This window comes from Rattus norvegicus, chromosome 6 (genome assembly GCF_021556685.1).
Source record: "Rattus norvegicus strain SHRSP/BbbUtx chromosome 6, alternate assembly SHRSP_T2T, whole genome shotgun sequence".
Lineage (NCBI taxonomy): Eukaryota > Metazoa > Chordata > Mammalia > Rodentia > Muridae > Rattus > Rattus norvegicus.
This window is the reverse complement of record NC_141539.1, coordinates 31662912-31679968: the sequence shown is the minus strand read 5'-3', so window position 1 is coordinate 31679968 and position 17057 is coordinate 31662912. Positions and strand designations below refer to the sequence as shown.

Below are 17057 nucleotides of genomic sequence, written 5' to 3'. Positions count from 1 at the left end.
CGCCCAGGCCCGGGCAGAGTCCGGAGCGAGCGACAGCCACAGGAGGGCCACCGCCCCGCCTTGCCCAGACCTGTCCCGCAGCGCCTCCACCTGGCCTTGTTCCATGTGGGTCTGAGGGAAGATGGATGGGGTCCTCAGTGGGTGTCACTGTGACTCAGATGAAGGCAGACTGGTTTGTGGTTTTGACTGTGACAAGCTGGAGAGGCGGAGTATGCGTGTATGACAGACTGGGAAGGATTTGTGAGTGTGGGCGACTAGTGAAGCATGTATACGGGGCATGTATTCAAGACGGAGTCAGAGTAGTGAGCCCAGTTTGTGTACAAGGCAGAGTGCACAGACATGTATTGAGGAGGCAGGGGTGTTGTGTGAGAGAGACAGAAATAGATAAAACTAGACAGAGGTGGGGTTGCTGTTCATTAAAAAAAATGCCTTTGATTATGCTGTGTGGGTGTCACTGGCTTTATCTGAGAAACTCTTTCGTGACTAAATAGAATGACTTACAGTTTGTACAGGTGATTGTGGCCCTCACTGGGAAGAGCAGTGTGGCCCAAACCTGGCCGATTACCTAGGAGTGCGACAGTATCGAGTGTTAACAGGTTACAGGTATGCCGGCACCAGAACAAAGTCCTCTCAAGTTGTTAGAGCTGAGATTCCAGGGACGATATCAGTGTCACTGGGACCATACCCAGTAGGAACGGGAGGCTCCAGGTGAGGGGAGAGGTATGTAGAGCCGTGTGCGGAAAGAAACCATGGCCATAGGAACAGAAGTTTTCCAGCCTGGATGCTGCAGCTTTCTGGCCATCAAAATGAGTGTCACACACCTTTTATTCCAGTGGCGAGTCCCTCTTCCCAAGCTCTCTGGGCTACCTCCTCATCCACTAGCCTGGGGATTTTTTTTTGTTTTTGTTTTTGTTTTTGTTTTTGTTTTAGTAACTTCATGCCTCGGAACCCTCAGTCAGCAGCCATGACAGCCACAAGTCCCTCAGACTGGCCTTCGTTTGTGTGTGTGTTGGGGGAGCACTATTGCCGCCATGGTTGTCTTGGCTCAGTGCCCACCATTTTCCGCCGTGCTCCTCCTCCTGTCTGGTCGGTTGGTCTCAGTTTTCTGGTGTTCCTTGAGATCCCCTTCCCACTCTCTGTTTGCCCATGTGTCCGTCCGTCTGTTCATTAATCTCCATCAGTATCTGTCAGGGGCTCAGATGCAGATCGTTTGCTCTTTTTGCTCTCTTGCCCTTCTGTTCTCTCCACCATGTAAGGACACACGAGTAGCATCATCTGTGAAGGACAAGCCATGACCAGATGCTGTGAGCACCTGCTCCTGGACTTTTCATATTCCAAATCTGTGAGCAATAAATTCTTATTGCTTGTAGGTTGTCCAATGTAGGGCCAGAGAGATGGGCTTAGTGGTTGGGAGAGCATAGTGTGCTCTTACAGAGAATCCAAGTTTGGATCCCAGCACCCATGTCAACTGCCTCACACTGCCTATAAGAATTCTGGCTCTGATGGGGGTTGGGGATTTAGCTCAGTGGTAGAGCACCTGCTAGGCCCTGCTTGGGGGGGGGGGGGAATTCTGGCTCTGGGCCGGAGAGATGACTCAGCGGTTAAAAGCACCGACTGCTCTTTCACAGGTCCTGAGTTCAAATCCCAGCAACCACATGGTGGCTCACAACCATCTGTAATGGGATCTGATGTCCTCTTCTGGTGTGACTGAAGACAGCAACAGTGGACTTATACATAATAAATAAATCTTTAAAAAAAAATTCTGTCCTCCTCCAATGTCCTCAGATACCTGTACTAACATGCACCCCAACACACAAACACACGCAAAGACACGACAGAAATCAATCTTTAGAAATTGTCCATTCTGTGGTGTCGAGTGCCTATGGACCCTGCTGAAGATCACCAGTAAACCATCAGAAGCCGTGGGAGGGAGATGCACACATGGATCCTCAAGGAGACAATCTGATGACCCTTGATTCCTGTGTCCAGACTGTGGGAATGACTTCCATCAGAATGCCCAGGTGGAACGCTTTGTAAAGCCAACTCAACAAATGAATTTTCCATCTGAATCCCGATGATACCAAGCATGATGGTTTACACTTGTAACCCCAGCACTTAGGCAGAGACAGGAGAATGACTTCAAGTTCAAGGCCAGCCTGGTCTAGTGGCAGTTATTGGGCCAGTCAGGGATGCACAGTGAAGCCGTGTCTCAGAAGCAAAACAAGCCAGGTGATGGTGGTGCTCACCTTTAATTCAAGCAGTTTGGAGGCAGAGGCAGGCAGATTTCTGTGAGTTGAGTTTGAAGCCAGCCTGGTCTACAAGAGTGAGATCCAGGACAGTCACGGCTACACAGAGAAACCCTGTCTCAAAAAACCAAAGCCAGCCAACCAGCCAATCAACCAAAATGGAACCACTCCAACTGAATGGAAATGACTCCAAGATTTCTAACTCCAGTTTAAAAGGCCCAGCCCTCAGGAACTGATTATACTACTAATGTGTGCCCGGGTCTAGCTTTTGTTGCTGGGTGCTGGCACTGAAGGGGTCAACACTTTTAAGGAAAAAGTGTAAAGGTCTCCAGTTACCTTGGAGACAAAAGTCAAGCAAAGCTTTGCACAGTCTCAAGGGGGAAGCACCAATGTCCTTTAGATGCCAGACAGGAGCAAAAGGCAGGCACAGTCTTTTTCTGAGAGAAAGACAAGGCAGGAGCAGGGCGAGGATGAGCCAGATCCAATCTTTCCAGAGGGATCTGGAGCATAGAAGCAGTCCTTCGTTGCTTGAGAGAGTGGACTTTGGGCTTCAGGGGAGATGTAAAGAACCCGGGCCACCAACTTGGGCTCCTGACTAATAGACGCAGATAGAAAGGTACAGAGTCTAAGAAAACAGACCACGTACCAGCATTCTTGTGCAACGTGTCTGAAACTGAATGAATTATCTTCTCTTTTAGCCTGTCCCTCCTGTGGTCTCCCACCCCAGGGATAGATACGCCTGCATTTGTGCACTTTGGAACTTGGAGGTCGTCCCTGTTCCTCCTCTACCTCAACCTCACCCTACTGAAGAGTCCTGCCAAGTCAGCCTTCTATCTTAAAGATCTTCATTCCTCTCCCTGGCGGTGCTCCAGTACAGCCTGCGGTTTTCTGTGCCCTAACAGGGCTCCTAACAGTGTCTGATTGGCCCCTTAACTTCTTTCTCCTCCCCGCTCCCTAAGTAGCCTGAGGGTTTCCTTCTGAAATCCAGTGAGCTCGTGCGCGCTCTCTCTCTCCCTCCCTCCCTCCTTCCCGTCTCCCTGCCTCCTTCCTTCTCTCCCTCCCTCTTTCCTCTTTCTTCTCTTCCAGAGCCCTTTGATGGGTTTCCTCTGCCCTCAGGAAGCTGTTTGGCACCTGCTCCTTGACCACCCACGCACACAGTCGCGCATTTCTTTTTGGCTCCTGTAAGAAAGCCCCTAACTCCATATTTTCACTTATTCTGGAACTAGCACGTTTCCTCCCACTTGCCTGGTGAACTCCTACTCATTTTTCGCCATTAGAAGTGTGGGCGTCATTTTCGCCTGCTCCCGAATAGCAGCAGAGAGTGCTCCCTTTTTCTGCCTAAGAGTTCGGGCTTGGGGAACATCCAGATCTCGTAGAGAGGTTTTTGCGTTACATATGTGATATAACTGAGCCTTAGGGGCTGTACAATTTCCCAGATGATTCTAGTCTACAGATACCGTGGGAAACCAAGGTTCTACCACAGTCACTATTCAAGTACCCTAATTAAAACAGGGACAGGGTCCCTGGGACGTTTATATCCAATGCCTGCTACATAGCGGATGAGCAAATCATCTGTTGCACCCCTTCTGTTGGTGGGGATTGTTAGAGACCACGTAGAGACATTTAACCTAGGGAGTAGAATGTCACCACGGAGCGGCTGAAACCTGAGTATGGATCAATTTGTTGAGCAGTGCTTGTGCCCAGTGTGTGAGGGTCACGGTGAATGGCTGTACTCTGTGACTGAGCCACAGGAATGGCTGCGGGACCTTCCCAGGGTGCCTGATTCAGCCTTCGCCATTCAGAGATGGCACGCACCAAGATGGCAGCTGCGGGGGCGCTGATTGCCCTAGGGCTGCAGAGCTTTTCACCACTAAGGAGAAGCAGGAGTGGAGGGGCGTGGGTGACTTGGCTACCCCTGCTGGGGCTTGTGAGCTTCGGCTGACAACCAAACACCGCCCCTCGCCTCAGGACAGGCGGTGGGCGGGGCCGACGGCGGGCGGGACCTGCAGAGGCCTGCCAATGGCTTGCAAGAGGTGGGTGCACGACAAACCGCAAGCGGAAGAGTCAAAGTTCAGGAGCTGGAGGAGCCGGGAGCCTGGGAAATGGAATACCTCCACATAACCAAGATGCTGAGTTCCTCTCTGAGCCCGCAAAATGGCACCTGGTCAGATGCCATCTCTCTGCTCTTAGCTCTTGGCATTGCTCTCTACTTGGGCTACTACTGGGCATGTGTGCCCCAGGTGGGTGAGAGCCGAGCTCTGGCCGGCGTGCTTGGGATTCTAGAGTGGATGGGGGTAATATCCAGCCTGGGCTCGAACCCTTTCTGAAAGCTTGGGTAGTTGGTTCTGCGGTGCCATGTGACTTTTGCTATTACGACCTACTGGAGAGCCGTTTCTGCCTCTTTTAGATTCTTGGAACCCCGCTAGCTGGGTTTTTGAGCACAGGAAGGGTGCTCCCTCTATTCTGTTGACTGACCTTTAGATAAAGGTGGGGTGGAGGGTATCCTCAAGTGTCAGAGGTGCGGGCTTTCTGCTTTGCCTTTCTCTTTAGGTGGTCTAACTAAAATATGTAGATTATGTCCGTTAGCTGCACAGAATAGTGAACCGGATGCCTGTGTGCTTCTGGCACTAGTCCATCAGCTTAGCAGGGCCTCTTCTCTCTTGAGGACTGCCTGAGGTTCTTGCCAAACTTAGGACAGATGGATGATTCTTTACATACTCAGTCCTGTTCTAAGTTCTAGGCTCTGTGTATACAGCGCTGAGAAGTCTTAATGGGTTGTTTTTGATCAATTTGCTCAAACTGAAATTTAGATAAAATACACAATCTACATCCAGGAAAGCTAAGGTGTGTATCTCATTAAAATCTATTTAGGCAACTGAGTCTAACAGGAAAGCTCTTGATTCAACTTGTTAGGAGTTGAATGCTTATTCCCAGCTACTTGGAAGGCTGAGACAGGAGGATTACTTGAGCCCAAGGGTTTTGAGCCATTCTGGCCTACAGACAACATAACAAGGCCCTGTGCCCACAGAGTGGGGTCATGGGGCCTGTTTTGGAGGACAGAGGACAGTTGTGGTCACCTGTAGATGAAGGTAATGTAAATCGGGAGTAGAGAGGTGGCTGAATGTTTACAGGCACCCAGGCTCTGTTCCTGGCAACTACACAACACTTCCAGTTCACAACTGTCTGTAACATCCTCTCTGGCTTTCCGGCATACGGGTGGTGCACAGATGTACATGCAGCCAAACACTCACACATATTAAATAAAAATAAATCTAAACTATAAATAGTAAAATGTAAAATGTTTAAAAGTACACAGAATGCTTACTTAACATAATACTTGGAATGCAATGAGCATTGAATAAATTTTACTTACAAGTCATTATTGTTGCTACCATAATTGTTAATTCTGCTTTGCCCTTGTTTCCTGTCTTTGGGTAAACCAGCTAACCTGTGAGAGTCATAATTTCTTTACTCTATCTTATCAAAGAAGGTTGTAATTTGTCTGCATTAGAATACAGTGATTTCACTGCTGTTATTTCAGGGTTTAAGGACCAGGGTCCAAGTCACAGGAAAAACTGGGCCTTGCTAGTAGTGGTCATTTGCCTCTCTCCTTCTGAGTAGCATGGCTGTGAGACAGATCAGGATCTAAGTTTCTTACAAGTGCAGTTTATGATTTAAAAAACCTTCTCCAACACTGAGCCTGTCCTGGGGTTTACCACTGAGCTACTGCATCCCAACTCAGCCCTTCCATTCCTGTCTTAGGCGGGCGTCCTCCAACTTTGTTCAGCATAGTGTCCTTACCCTGAGGCCGGGCCAGCTCATTTACTTCATGGCTATGCAGAACCAAGCAAAGAGGCTGGCAGTCAGGGCTTGGTGCCCACTGACCTCGTTTGTCCCTATTGTCCCATTGCTGTGCCCTTTTCTCTAGTTGGCATGAGGAAAGGAAACAGTTGTTCACGTTAGGATGCTTCCTCTTGTAGAGCACAGCTTAAGGACCAGGGCTCCACAAGAGAATGGGAGGCGTCCTGCAAAAGATGCCCTTCCTCACTGAGCACACACATTAGGAATGGCAGAAATATGGGGTGCTAAAAACAGTGGAGTACAGGAGAAGCCAGAGTGAGTGGAGCAAGCTTCAGGGAGACGTATTTGGACAATTCTGCTACAATGAGGACAGATTGAATGGCAGAGGTTTCTTCGCCTGGCCAAGAATCCCAACCAGGACACCATGGGGGCACAAGCCTAGCACACAGGCAGGAGGATTATGATGAGCTCAAGGCCCCAACCACCCTGGGCAGATGTCTCAACCCTGAAGAGCATGCACTACTGTTCCTGAGGATCAGTCTGTTTTCCAGCATCCACGCTGCGGCCCTCAGCTACCTCACTCCAGCTCTATAGGATCCAACACTTCTGGACCCCACGGGCAAGATATGACCTGTGTGCTCACACTCACAAGGAGAGGCACATGATTAAAATCCAACAGGAACTCCGACTATCCAGCCAGAGGACCACAGGCCTTACAATAGGGGATCAGCTTATACTATCTGTTCTAGCACAGATGGGGTTGAGGAGGGGACGGAGTGCGTGCAGGGTCAGTGCTGGAGGTGACACTTTAGGACTGAGGCTTTCTGGGGGCACCATATGACTGTATTATTTAAGGCGACTCTGCCGCTCTAGTCTGAGCTGTCCTGAATACTTTATTGTGGCAAAGCAATATCCTAAAGGCTGGATTCCGGGGAAGGGATCACTTACCCTCCAGTGTCTGGGACAAGAAAAAAAAAAAGAAGCCAATTGTGTTGTGTGATTATAGAGGCCTCGTCTGGTGGCTGGGCCCCAGTTTCTGGCCTTCCTGGAGCAACACTGTCCAGTCACTGTGGAGACTTTCTACCCCACACTATGGTGCTTTGAGGGACGGCTGCAAACCATCTTTCGAGTCCTCCTGCAGTCTCAGCCTGTGATCCCTTACCGGAGGTAAGAAGGGTCAGAACCAGGAACACACAGCTCCAAGTATCTAAGGGAAACCGATGCACCTCTTTAAACCAAGCTAATCTTTGCCCCAAAGCATGAGGCTGGGTGTGTGGAAAGGCTCTCTGCTTGTGCCCATGCAAGGTCAATCCATCTGTCTTCACTAGCGGGTCAGCCTTACTGTTTTATGTGACTCGTGCCCATGACAAGCGGCGGAGCCTTGTGGGTGAGTCAGAGGGTAGAGCTCCGAAGCGCAACTCCTAATAGCCATCTTTGTGTTCCAATCTCTCTTAAACCCCAGTGAAGTCCTCCAGACCCCGGATGGAGGCCAGTTCCTTCTGGACTGGGCTGAGCAGCCTTACAGCAGTCACTGCCCAGACCCGACCACCCAGCCCATAGTACTATTGCTTCCGGGTATCAGCGGCAGCAGCCAGGAGCCATATATCTTACACCTAGTTGACCAGGCTCTGAAGGATGGCTATAGGTAAGGATGGGGAACAGGACTCAGGAAGGGAAAAGTACATCTGACCCCTGCCGCGGTACTCTTCCTCAGGGGCCTTTCTGAAGACCACCGAGGGGGAGGGTCTTCTTGAGAGGGTTTGGCTCACACACCTGTGTTGCCCCAGGGCTGTTGTATTTAATAACCGTGGATGCCGAGGGGAAGAGCTGCTGGTGAGTACCCTCCTCCTTTGTGGTGGCCCTGTACCTGTCCCTCTACAGACCACTGGCCCTAGGACTCTACCTACTTACCTACCCCCTACCCTTCCTCACTACTTCCTGAGCCCTACCATTTGGCTGCCTTCTGGCTGGAGCCTCCCTCCCTAGCCAATGACCCACTTTGCCCTTAGACGCACAGGGCTTACTGTGCCAGCAACACTGAAGACCTAGAAACGGTTGTGAAGCACATAAAGCACCGCTACTCCCGAGCTCCACTGCTGGCTGTGGGGATCTCTTTCGGAGGGTAATAGTCGCCTGGGTTCATTCCAAAGACCCGGTTGTTCATCTTGTCTTTTTTCTTCCTCTTCTGTCCCAGTGTTCTCATGCCAACACTTTCCACGGCCCTGCATCCAATTTTACAGGATACTGGTACTTAACTACCTGGCACGGACCGGGAAGGCTGGAGGCTTGGTCGCGGGACTGACCATGTCTGCGTGTTGGGATTCCTTTGAGACCGTTGACTCCTTGGAGACCCCACTCAACTCACTGCTCTTCAACCAGCCCCTCACTGCTGGACTCTGCCGGCTTGTGGCCAGGTAGGACAGCAGGCGGCAGACTGTGCCATCGCTTGGGTCTGTTCCAATCTGGGCTTTCTTGAGGAGGTAAGAAGACAGGAGCTGTGAGCGCTGGGCTAGGTGCAGGAGTCTGGGCAAACCCTGATGTATTCTTTTCCAGGAACAGAAAGTCAATTGAAAAGGTGTTGGATGTAGACTTTGCGATAAAGGTATCTTCCCATCACCCCCTTACCCCAGTGTCGGTCTCCTACTTTCTAATGTTATAACCTATCCTGCCTCCACCATACAGGCCCGCACAATCCGCCAGCTGGATGAGCGCTACACATCTGTGGCTTTTGGGTATAAAGACTGTGCGGCTTATTACCATGCCTCAAGCCCGAGAACCAAGGTGGATGCCATCTGCACCCCTGTCCTCTGCCTCAATGCAGCAGACGATCCCTTCTCCCCAGTGCAGGGTAAGTGGCTATAACCACGCCCTGGCCCAAGGCTACTGAACCCCAGATGTGGGGTGTACTGAGGTGCATTCCAGGGCAGCGTTTTGACCTCTCTGACTCCCTCTCAGCCCTCCCTCTGCAGGCTGCCCAGAAGTCTCCCTACGTGGCCCTGCTCATCACAGCTCGGGGTGGCCACATTGGCTTCCTGGAAGGGCTGCTGCCCTGGCAACACTGTTACATGAACCGCGTGCTACATCAGTATGCCCGAGCTGTCTTCCAGCACTCGGTGGGGCTGCCGGGCCTCGGAGCACTCACTCCTGAAGATGGAAAGAGCTGACCAGAGGACTGCTGGGGTCTCGGTTCAATCTTTCTTTCTTTATTAAATATCAACTCTTCCTGCCTAATAAACTGAGGTTCACTTTCCCTTTCCTCAGGCTGCAGTAGGTCACCCAGGAACTCCCTGTGCGTCTGGCCTGACTGGCTGGGTGCTACCTACAGATCACCGCTACCTGGGTCTTCCTTTTGCCTCTTCCACAGACTTTGTCTCGACAAAGCTGAGGACCTTGTGCGCAGACTGGAAGGGGAGGAGGAAAAACAGTCTCTGCGAGAAGGATGGCAATGCCTCTGGGCTCTTTGGCATCTTCACATGTTCCTAGGAAGAGCTCGGCTCTGGAGCCCTGGGAGGCAGAGGGAACGAGGCAGGCAGTGTGGCCTGAGCTTCAGACCACACTGTCCTAAATGGATCCACAGGTGAAAGCAGGGCTCCCAAGACCCAGAGTGATAGGGAGGCCACTGGCCGGCAGGCTTTAGCAGGGACCGGCAGTACCCATCCATTTCATCAGATGCAGCTTCAGTCATGGGCCTCAATGACTCTGCTCCAGAAGGTAGTACTGTCCAAGGATGACTCCCATTGGTCAGGATGTTAAAGAAACCCCGGGAAGGCACTCTGGAGCAGCAGGATGGTCACGATAATAAGGCCAACACATAGCAGGAGCAGGAGCCATACGGGAACACTCCCTGAGGGCGGGGCAGGGGAAGAAGTGAGTGGGCAAAGATGCGTTGGAGCGTGAAAACCAGAACCCTTAACCTCTTTCATTCAAGGAGGGGCAGACGGATGGATAAAAACAGTCCATTTCCCAGGTGATACCCTTCCCACCAACACACATGCGCAGACACACACAGAGACACAGATAGACACACACACACACACACACACACACACACACACACACACACACACACACACGAAACACAACAATGACTCACGCCGTGAGGGCAGCAGGTGCAACTGGCAACGACTATCCACAGCCACAGAGAACAGGGCCGTTTCATGGGGCCCAAGGAGCTTTGGACCGCAACCCTTCTCAGGTAGAAAGGTCACATCTGTCACCACAATGCCATGGGCCTCCTTCACATAATACAGGCGCTGGGGAGAAAGTAGTGAGGAAAGCCTAGTTGGAGGCTCCCTTCTGGGAGGCATGCTCCACTGTCCTAACAGGCTTCCCCTGGGCCATTTCCTTCCTGTTTAATCAGGACAGGGTAAGCTTGTAACCCTCCCATAGGGTTGTGCCAACCACTACCATTACCTGGAGAGAGAAAGCTATGTAGATGGCGACAGAGCCAGTGACCGTGCCTAGGCCTAGGAAGGTACCCGATTCACTGTAACAACAAAGGATTCATTGTTCTGGGAGCTTGTGCGGAAACCTCCTTTCCCCCAGTAGTGGTCCTCAAGAGACTGAGTCAGAACTCATTCCCCGGCTCCCTCAGGCGCCCACCATCCAACCAAGCAGTAGGACTTCACACCTGACAGTGAGGCAGGAAATGACTTCATGGCCACAGGACCTGGTCCGAAGAGGCAAGAAGGTGGAACTGTCCCAGGCTGTGAGGTAGCAGGGTGGGGGCTGTCGTAGGCGCTTGTGGGGTATCTGCACTGTGAAGAGTCGCAGCCCACCAGGCTGATCTGGAACCTGCCCAAACCTAGAGGCCAGGCAAAGGCTTTCAGTTCCTGTCAGCCCTCAGGTTTGTGCCCTGCACCCCGTCACCCCTGGAACAACCTCCAATAAGACTCCAGCCATCCCCAGCTCCTTCGGTCCTTTCCCACTCCCCAATGAGGTGTGCCTGCCAGCCACCCTGGGACCTGCACACCTGCAGGCCTGGTAGCGGTACGGTGTGTTAGAAGAGGTGGGTCCATTCTCTTGCCACTGTAGCTGTGTCACCAGTTGATCCTTCTGCCACACGGAGGCCTTAAAGTCCCAGCCCACAGTAACCAACTGGGGAGGATCCCAAAGATGGACAGTTAGGACATCCACACACTGGGCAAGCCGCCCATAGGCTCCCCCTTTCTGCACCAGCGCCCCACACCCCCCCACCTCTTCACCTTGCCATCAGGACCCAAAGCCAAATCTCCAATCTCCCCTTCGTGGGCTTTAAACTCCAGAACTTTCTCTAGGCTAGGTACCTACAGCCAAGACAGTACCACAGTTACCGACCAGACAGCAAGAACACTGCGATCCCCATCCCTCTTAACCCAGTGGCCATTCATAAATTTCACAGAATGCATATGCAGATTTTCACAGTTTTGGTGCTCTTGCAACTGACCCTCACCCCTCCCACAAGCCCCTAAAACCACACCTTCCAGACACGAACATGACCGTCAGTTCCTCCGGTGGCAAGCAGGGTGTTATCATGGTTGAAGCACACAACTTTCTGCAGCGGTTCAGTGCTGAAGTCTGTCTGTACTGCCTCCAAATTCTTTACTTTGAGCTCAACCCCTTCCGGGTGAACTTCCGCTCCCGATTTCTTCTCTGCTGGAGCTGCCCCCTTCCTCTGCCGAGGCCCCTGCTCCTTGGAACCTGCAACACAAACAATTTCCCAGGATCCAGACTTCTTTGTTGTTTAAGACAGGGATTTGCTAGGTACCCCAGGCTAGCCTTAAATATCCTCTTGCCTGTACTCCTAAGCACTGATATTACAGGTATGCACCAATCCTAGTGCCAATCCCCTACTGACCCGAGGACAGGCTTTGATGTTACCATCACCCCACATCTAACCTCTCGGTTTTAGAGACTAAGATTTAGAACGACTTTTCCCAAAGCTCCTCACCTGACTTCTCTGCTTTACTGCCCTTCTGTTGATGGATCTGGAAACGAAGAAGCTGACACTGGGCATCCTGTCCAGCAGCAAGGATGTCACCAGCCAGCGCCAAATTCATAGTGGCCCTTGTCTCCGTGTCATGAGAGTGCAGCAAGGAGGCGCTCAGGCACCCGCTGATCTGCTCTAGCTGCAGAAAATGCTGTGAGGGAACCAAAGTGGGCAAAGTTCAGGCCAGCTCCGGAAGTCACATTGCGTCCTAGTCTCAGTTGAAGCCTTTGCTTCCCGCACCTCCAGCTCATGTTTTTTTGTTTGTTTTGTTTTGGTTGTTGTTGCTTAGAGCTTTATTCTCTTATTGGAGCTTCCCGATTCGCACAGCAAAGCAGGGCTTAGATTACTAGGTCCGGTTTACAGAAAGAAAAGAATCCAGTCTCCAGCTGCTTGAGGACAGACAATGTGCCTTCCTGGAAAAGGCCAGACAGAGTAAGAGCCCTGGACCAGCTCCCGTAATCCGGCGTGGATGGACAGTCCAGGCTTCGCAGACCTGCACAGCTTTCAGTCTAATTTTGGTTGTCTCAACCGCTCTGCTCAGGTGGAACCAGCACCCGAGCGGCAATGCGGGGTGCTCTCACTAGAAATGGGCAGGGTCTAAAGCAGGGGTACGGCTCACCTCTGCATCCCCCGGCCACCCTGGAATCGCCCTCGGCCACGGTATAACCTGTTCCCAGTGGCCCTGCGTTCTCACCACGCCATTCTTTATGCCGGTCTTGGCAGCTCCTCCTCCGCCCGCAGCGATGAGCAGTCCAGTCTTGGGGTCTATCCGAAGCGCGTACAACGGGAACGGGGCCCGGTACAGCTCCACACCCCGGCGCCGGCCCATCCTGCCCGCACGTTCACTGCCAGCCCGGAGGAACCCAAGACATGCCGCGCCCCGCCTCCAAAAGCTGCGGAACTTGGTGCTACAGTTTCCCGGAAGACTGGCGACCCCTCTCAGCACTGTGGATTTGCCACCACTCTAATCACCGCAGGTAGCCGATCTGCGCTCGCGCGACCGACTGGGTCTCGCAGGCGTTCAGTGCGCACGCGCCGCGCTCCTGGGCTCTCTCTGCGCAAGCGCAGTACGCCAATCTGCGTCAGCACTAGCGGGACGCGCTGTCACGGAACCCTGGCTTCGGATCCGGTTCCTAACCTCGAATGACGGCGTAGCTGCCATCTTTGTGTGGGGCGTGGGAGGTGGGACTGGAAGAGACTACTGAAGATCAGTAAATCTTGAATTAAAAAGTTCTCGGACTGGGACGGCCCCCACTTCAGGAGAGATACACAGACTCGTACAAGCGGGGCCTTTATGTGTTACTCCTGGGAGGAAGTGATTTCTCCCGGCTCACGGCGAGGGCAGACTCCCCAAAACAGATTCACTGCTTCCTAATATCCTAATATGAAGAATTCAGTACCCATTTTGACACTGTCCTCCGCGGCTGATTGGACCCTTTCTTACGACTTGACGTCCACTTCTGGTTCTTTTTTTTTTTTTTTTTTTTCCGGAGCTGGGGACCGAACCCAGGGCCTTGCGCTTCCTAGGAAATCGCTCTACCACTGAGCTAAATCCCCAACCCCATTGACGTCCACTTCTGGAACACAGAAGTTACGTGGCGGTTGCTCCCCGACAGGTGTCTTCTATGTGCTGTCATATGTGCCTCTCCTCTCCCCTCTCCTCCCTCTCCTCTCTCCTCCCCTCTCCTCTCCTTTTTCCTTTTTCCTCCTATCCTCCCCCGCCCCCGTGTGTGTGTGTGTGTGTGTGTGTGTGTGTGTGTGTGTGTGTGTGTGTGTGTGTGTGTGTATTCACTGAAGACAGAAGAGGGCGTTGTATCCCCTGGAACTGGAGTTACAATTGTGACACTAAGACAGTATCTCTAGCTCTTCTGAAGGAGCCTTCTAGTTTCCGGTCTGTGCATGGGATACCTGTGTACGAATACGTTGCTAGCAATCTCCTTTCCTGTGAGGAAAATGATTTGCTACATCCTTGTCAACCCAGGCTTCTCCCTGGAGAAATAGACCCATTAGCCTAATCTTTGATTCTAATTATCTGTCCATAGACTTGAATTAAACTCAAGAACCTTGTAGAGGTCTCTAAGGGTCTCAGGTACTAGTGTGTACTCAAGTGCGTAGCACTTGGTGACCTTAATCCTTAATCCCTCAGTCCCCCAAGCCTTTTGTGAGACTGGCTTTATCCCATAGCCATCAATTCCATCCTGTGGGCATAGTAGACACAGCACAAGATTCTCAGGGTTAGGCTTTATTGGATACACTGAAGGCTGAATGAGGCCTTGGGCCTCTGGTCTCTTCAACTAGGGGAAAGCAGACTCCACAAGGGGTTCCCAGGGTTCAGGGCAGGAGAACACACCTGGCTTCCGGCCAGCCAGCCCTTCAAGGTGTCTCTGTGGCTTCCCAAGGTCTGAGAAGTCCTGGTAGGGAGGGTAGGATTTGGAAGGGGTGTTCCAGAGGGTCTCCGCTGCTCTGGAATTAAGATGGCGACTTTCGAAGAGTAGACCCTAGGGGCACAGACCTCTTTGAGACAGAAGGCCTGGACTTTGGGGACGCGCTGGCCTGTCTTGGTGCCTGAAGTAGAGGCCTGGAACACTGGCTGGGCTTTGGTGATTGAAGGTTTACAGACCGGAGACTCCCGGCCTGGAAGAGTGTGCCGGTGATTTGAACTGATGCCTGGGTTGCAGGCTCTTGACTCTGGAGGACCTCTTCCTGAGACCCTGCTCCCTCTGGATTTTTCTTTGGCAGTAGATGCAATGCCTTGGCCTGGCCCCGGGGCAGGCGGAGGCCGAAGCCAATGCCTATTCGGAGAGGTCCAGGTTCCTGGCCCTGGGCACAGGGCAGTAGTTGAGGGAAGGCAAGCAGCCGGGGTACAGTCTTGTACTTGGGGGTGGGGCAAGATGGGGTGCGGGGCTGGAGGCACACTAGACATATGGGGTACTCCACGACTGGAGCTGGGCCGGTTGTGCCTAGCCACAGGCGCTGCAGAAACTGTAGCTGCAGGTCTCGTGCAATTCTGCGGTGCCCCACATGGACCACCAGGGCTTGGGCGAGGGCCCCTGGGTCCTTGAATTCTGCAGGGTCCACCTTGCTTGGCACACATCCCCTTGCCACCCCAGAGGACCTGATGTTTTTGGATTGAGGCCACTGCCATGCTTGCTTGTGACTCTGGATCCCTCGAGAAGGTACACCGGGGCTAGGGGAAGTGATCGTGGAGCTTTGAAAGTCCTGGAGGTGGGAAGGGGACTGGCAGGGGTGAGGAGAGGAATTTTGTAGCTGGGAAAGAGAGGAGGAGCTGGTGAGAGGTGGAGAGAGACAGAGCTGATAGTTCGAGGGAGAGGTGGAGTGTGGGGAGGGGTGTTTTTCACCAAAGACAGTATAGTTTGTGCGAAAGCAAGAAGAGGATCTTGGGAGAGAGGAAGAGTAGGGAAGAGGAACAAAGTCAGAATTTGAGTCAGAAGAGTATAAGTGAGGCCCAGGAGAGCGGGTCTGTGTCAGAGAAGAGAATAAATAAGTCTGTGTGGTGGTGGGCAAAGGAAGGTGGGGAGAAGGGATGGTCTGATGGGAAGCAAGAGATGCTAGGTTGGGTGGAGGGGAGCCGACAAACTGCGAGAGGACCTGAGGGGGACACCCTGGGGGTACTGCGTTCTGTAGCAGCACCTGGTCCTTGTTTTGAGGCAACATTGCCTTGAATCCAGGAGAGAAGTGGTTGGGGCAACAAGACCAGTGAGTAGAGATCTAAGAGTCAGCGTGAGGATCTCTGACGCCAGCTGTGGCTGGTGGTCAAGGCTGCCTTCTGTGCACAGTGTGGCCACAGCAGCCTCGTTCTTCTGCAGGCATCAGCAGCAGACCAAGGGGACACGCAGCCTCTCTACCTGGGTGTGGCGTGCTCAGTCCAGAGCCTGCATCTAAGCTTGGCTCTTCACTTTCCCTTAGCCATTCGCCAGGGATGTATGGAGAATGTGAGCTGTCCTTGGGGAGCTGAGGGACAACTGTAACTATTTGGGGAGAATCAGGAGGAAGAAAACACAGTCTGTAGGACCTGTGGAGAAAAAGACAGGGGTCAAAATGTCGGGGGTGGTTGGTCCACTTCTGGATTCTGCTTCTGGTGCTCATTTCGGGTGTGAACTTGAGACCCTCGGTGTGAGGACTTTGGGTGTAGCACAGCAGGTAGATTGTTTGCCTAGCATGCTCGAAGTCCTTGGTATGATCCCCAACACCATGTCAGTGGGACATGCTGGCACAAGCCTGTAATCCCAGTGGGAATATAAGGAGCTCGAGGCTCGCCTGGGCTCCATGAGTCTGTCTCAAAACAACAAAGACACTAGCAGTCTGTCACCTTTGAAGTCAGTCAATCTGGGAAGGTGCTCTAGGGGAGGTTAGGAAAATGGAGATTATGGCTGGAAGGAGGGAGGATTGAGGGGAAATGGGCAGCAGGGAGGGCCAAGATGGGAAAGGAATGGAGGGTAATAGACAGTGCTTTACCAGTGTGCTTTCCTTCCACCGTTTCGAAAGACACTTCACCAAATAGGGGACCTGGAAGAGAAAGCAGAGTCACGAAACAGTCTGTCCACCCTCCTCCCCGCCTCCAGTCTCTGACCCCCTAAACTGACTCTCACCCAGCATTCCAGTCTGAGCAGTGCCCTCAGTCCTTTCTCTGGTACACAGAGCTCTTCTGTGGTACAGGGTTCTGTCCTAATCCTGACACACAGATTTTGTAAGCATCCTGGTTTCCTGGCATGCTGGTTCCCCTGGACTCTTGTCACCCTTAACACTGGAGTCCTTCTCCCTTAGCCTGGCCTTGGCCGAGAAGGATTATGAGAGTCAGTGGCAGCAACAGTAGGGCCAGCTGGTAAAAGGCTCCAAGAGACCGAGGCTTTGCCTAAGGGGCGGCGTTGCCGCCCCCAGTGGGAGCTGAGGGTCTCATTCCCTGAAAGCAGCTCTCTCTCTCTGGCATCAAAAGCCTATGTCACAGAGGTCAGATGATGACATCATAGATTCTGCCTTCTCCTCCCTGTCAATGCTCTGGGTCTTTCTCAGGGACAAAGCGA

At 52.4% G+C, this 17057-nt stretch overlaps 3 protein-coding genes and 1 long non-coding RNA gene across 5 annotated transcripts; 2 read left to right on the top strand and 2 right to left on the bottom strand.

Moving 5' to 3' along the window:
• The first annotated feature begins 15 nt into the window (after positions 1–15).
• Positions 16–1752, top strand: LOC148005114 (uncharacterized). The gene is made up of 4 exons (XR_015622868.1): positions 16–105; positions 504–603; positions 931–1342; positions 1629–1752. It is a non-coding gene; the product is annotated as an uncharacterized LOC148005114 (long non-coding RNA).
• A 2557-nt stretch (positions 1753–4309) lies between these two features.
• Positions 4310–9297, top strand: Abhd1 (abhydrolase domain containing 1). Of its 2 annotated transcripts, NM_001008520.1 has the most exons (9): positions 4310–4486; positions 7054–7214; positions 7510–7692; positions 7835–7880; positions 8057–8169; positions 8288–8461; positions 8601–8649; positions 8730–8895; positions 9003–9297. In NM_001008520.1, exons 1-9 carry the CDS (start codon positions 4349–4351, stop codon positions 9209–9211), a joined length of 1239 nt encoding a protein of 412 aa, NP_001008520.1. In that variant the 5' UTR covers positions 4310–4348; the 3' UTR covers positions 9212–9297. The 2 variants fall into 2 exon arrangements, with proteins under 2 accessions (NP_001008520.1, XP_087409207.1); XM_087553081.1 differs by lacking the exon at positions 8057–8169 and having other exon boundaries at positions 4313–4486; positions 8242–8461; positions 9003–9282.
• Positions 9229–13014, bottom strand: Preb (prolactin regulatory element binding). Its single transcript, NM_001170708.1, is given in 9 exon segments — positions 9229–9891; positions 10141–10300; positions 10461–10533; positions 10678–10851; positions 11020–11144; positions 11252–11332; positions 11506–11726; positions 11977–12166; positions 12710–13014. Coding segments are annotated over 9 exon segments (1254 nt in total). The 5' UTR covers positions 12845–13014; the 3' UTR covers positions 9229–9796.
• Positions 13015–14244: 1230 nt separating this feature from the next.
• Prr30 (proline rich 30) lies at positions 14245–16758 on the bottom strand. Its single transcript, NM_001170709.1, has 3 exons — positions 16626–16758; positions 16492–16542; positions 14245–16048 (listed from the first exon to the last, which is right to left on the bottom strand). Exon 3 carries the CDS (start codon positions 15688–15690, stop codon positions 14485–14487), a length of 1206 nt encoding a protein of 401 aa, NP_001164180.1. The 5' UTR covers positions 15691–16048; positions 16492–16542; positions 16626–16758; the 3' UTR covers positions 14245–14484.
• Between the last annotated feature and the right edge of the window lie 299 nt (positions 16759–17057).

Excerpts from the sequence above, each read along its gene's own strand:
- Prr30 (NM_001170709.1), bottom strand. The coding sequence starts at position 15,690 with ATGTTGCCTCAAAACAAGGACCAGGTGCTGCTACAGAACGCAGTACCC.
- Abhd1 (NM_001008520.1), top strand. The coding sequence starts at position 4,349 with ATGGAATACCTCCACATAACCAAGATGCTGAGTTCCTCTCTGAGCCCG. Across the intron at positions 7,881-8,056 it reads GCCGAGGGGAAGAGCTGCTG|ACGCACAGGGCTTACTGTGC; the intron begins GTGAGTACCCTC and ends CTTTGCCCTTAG. Across the intron at positions 8,896-9,002 it reads TCCCTTCTCCCCAGTGCAGG|CCCTCCCTCTGCAGGCTGCC; the intron begins GTAAGTGGCTAT and ends ACTCCCTCTCAG.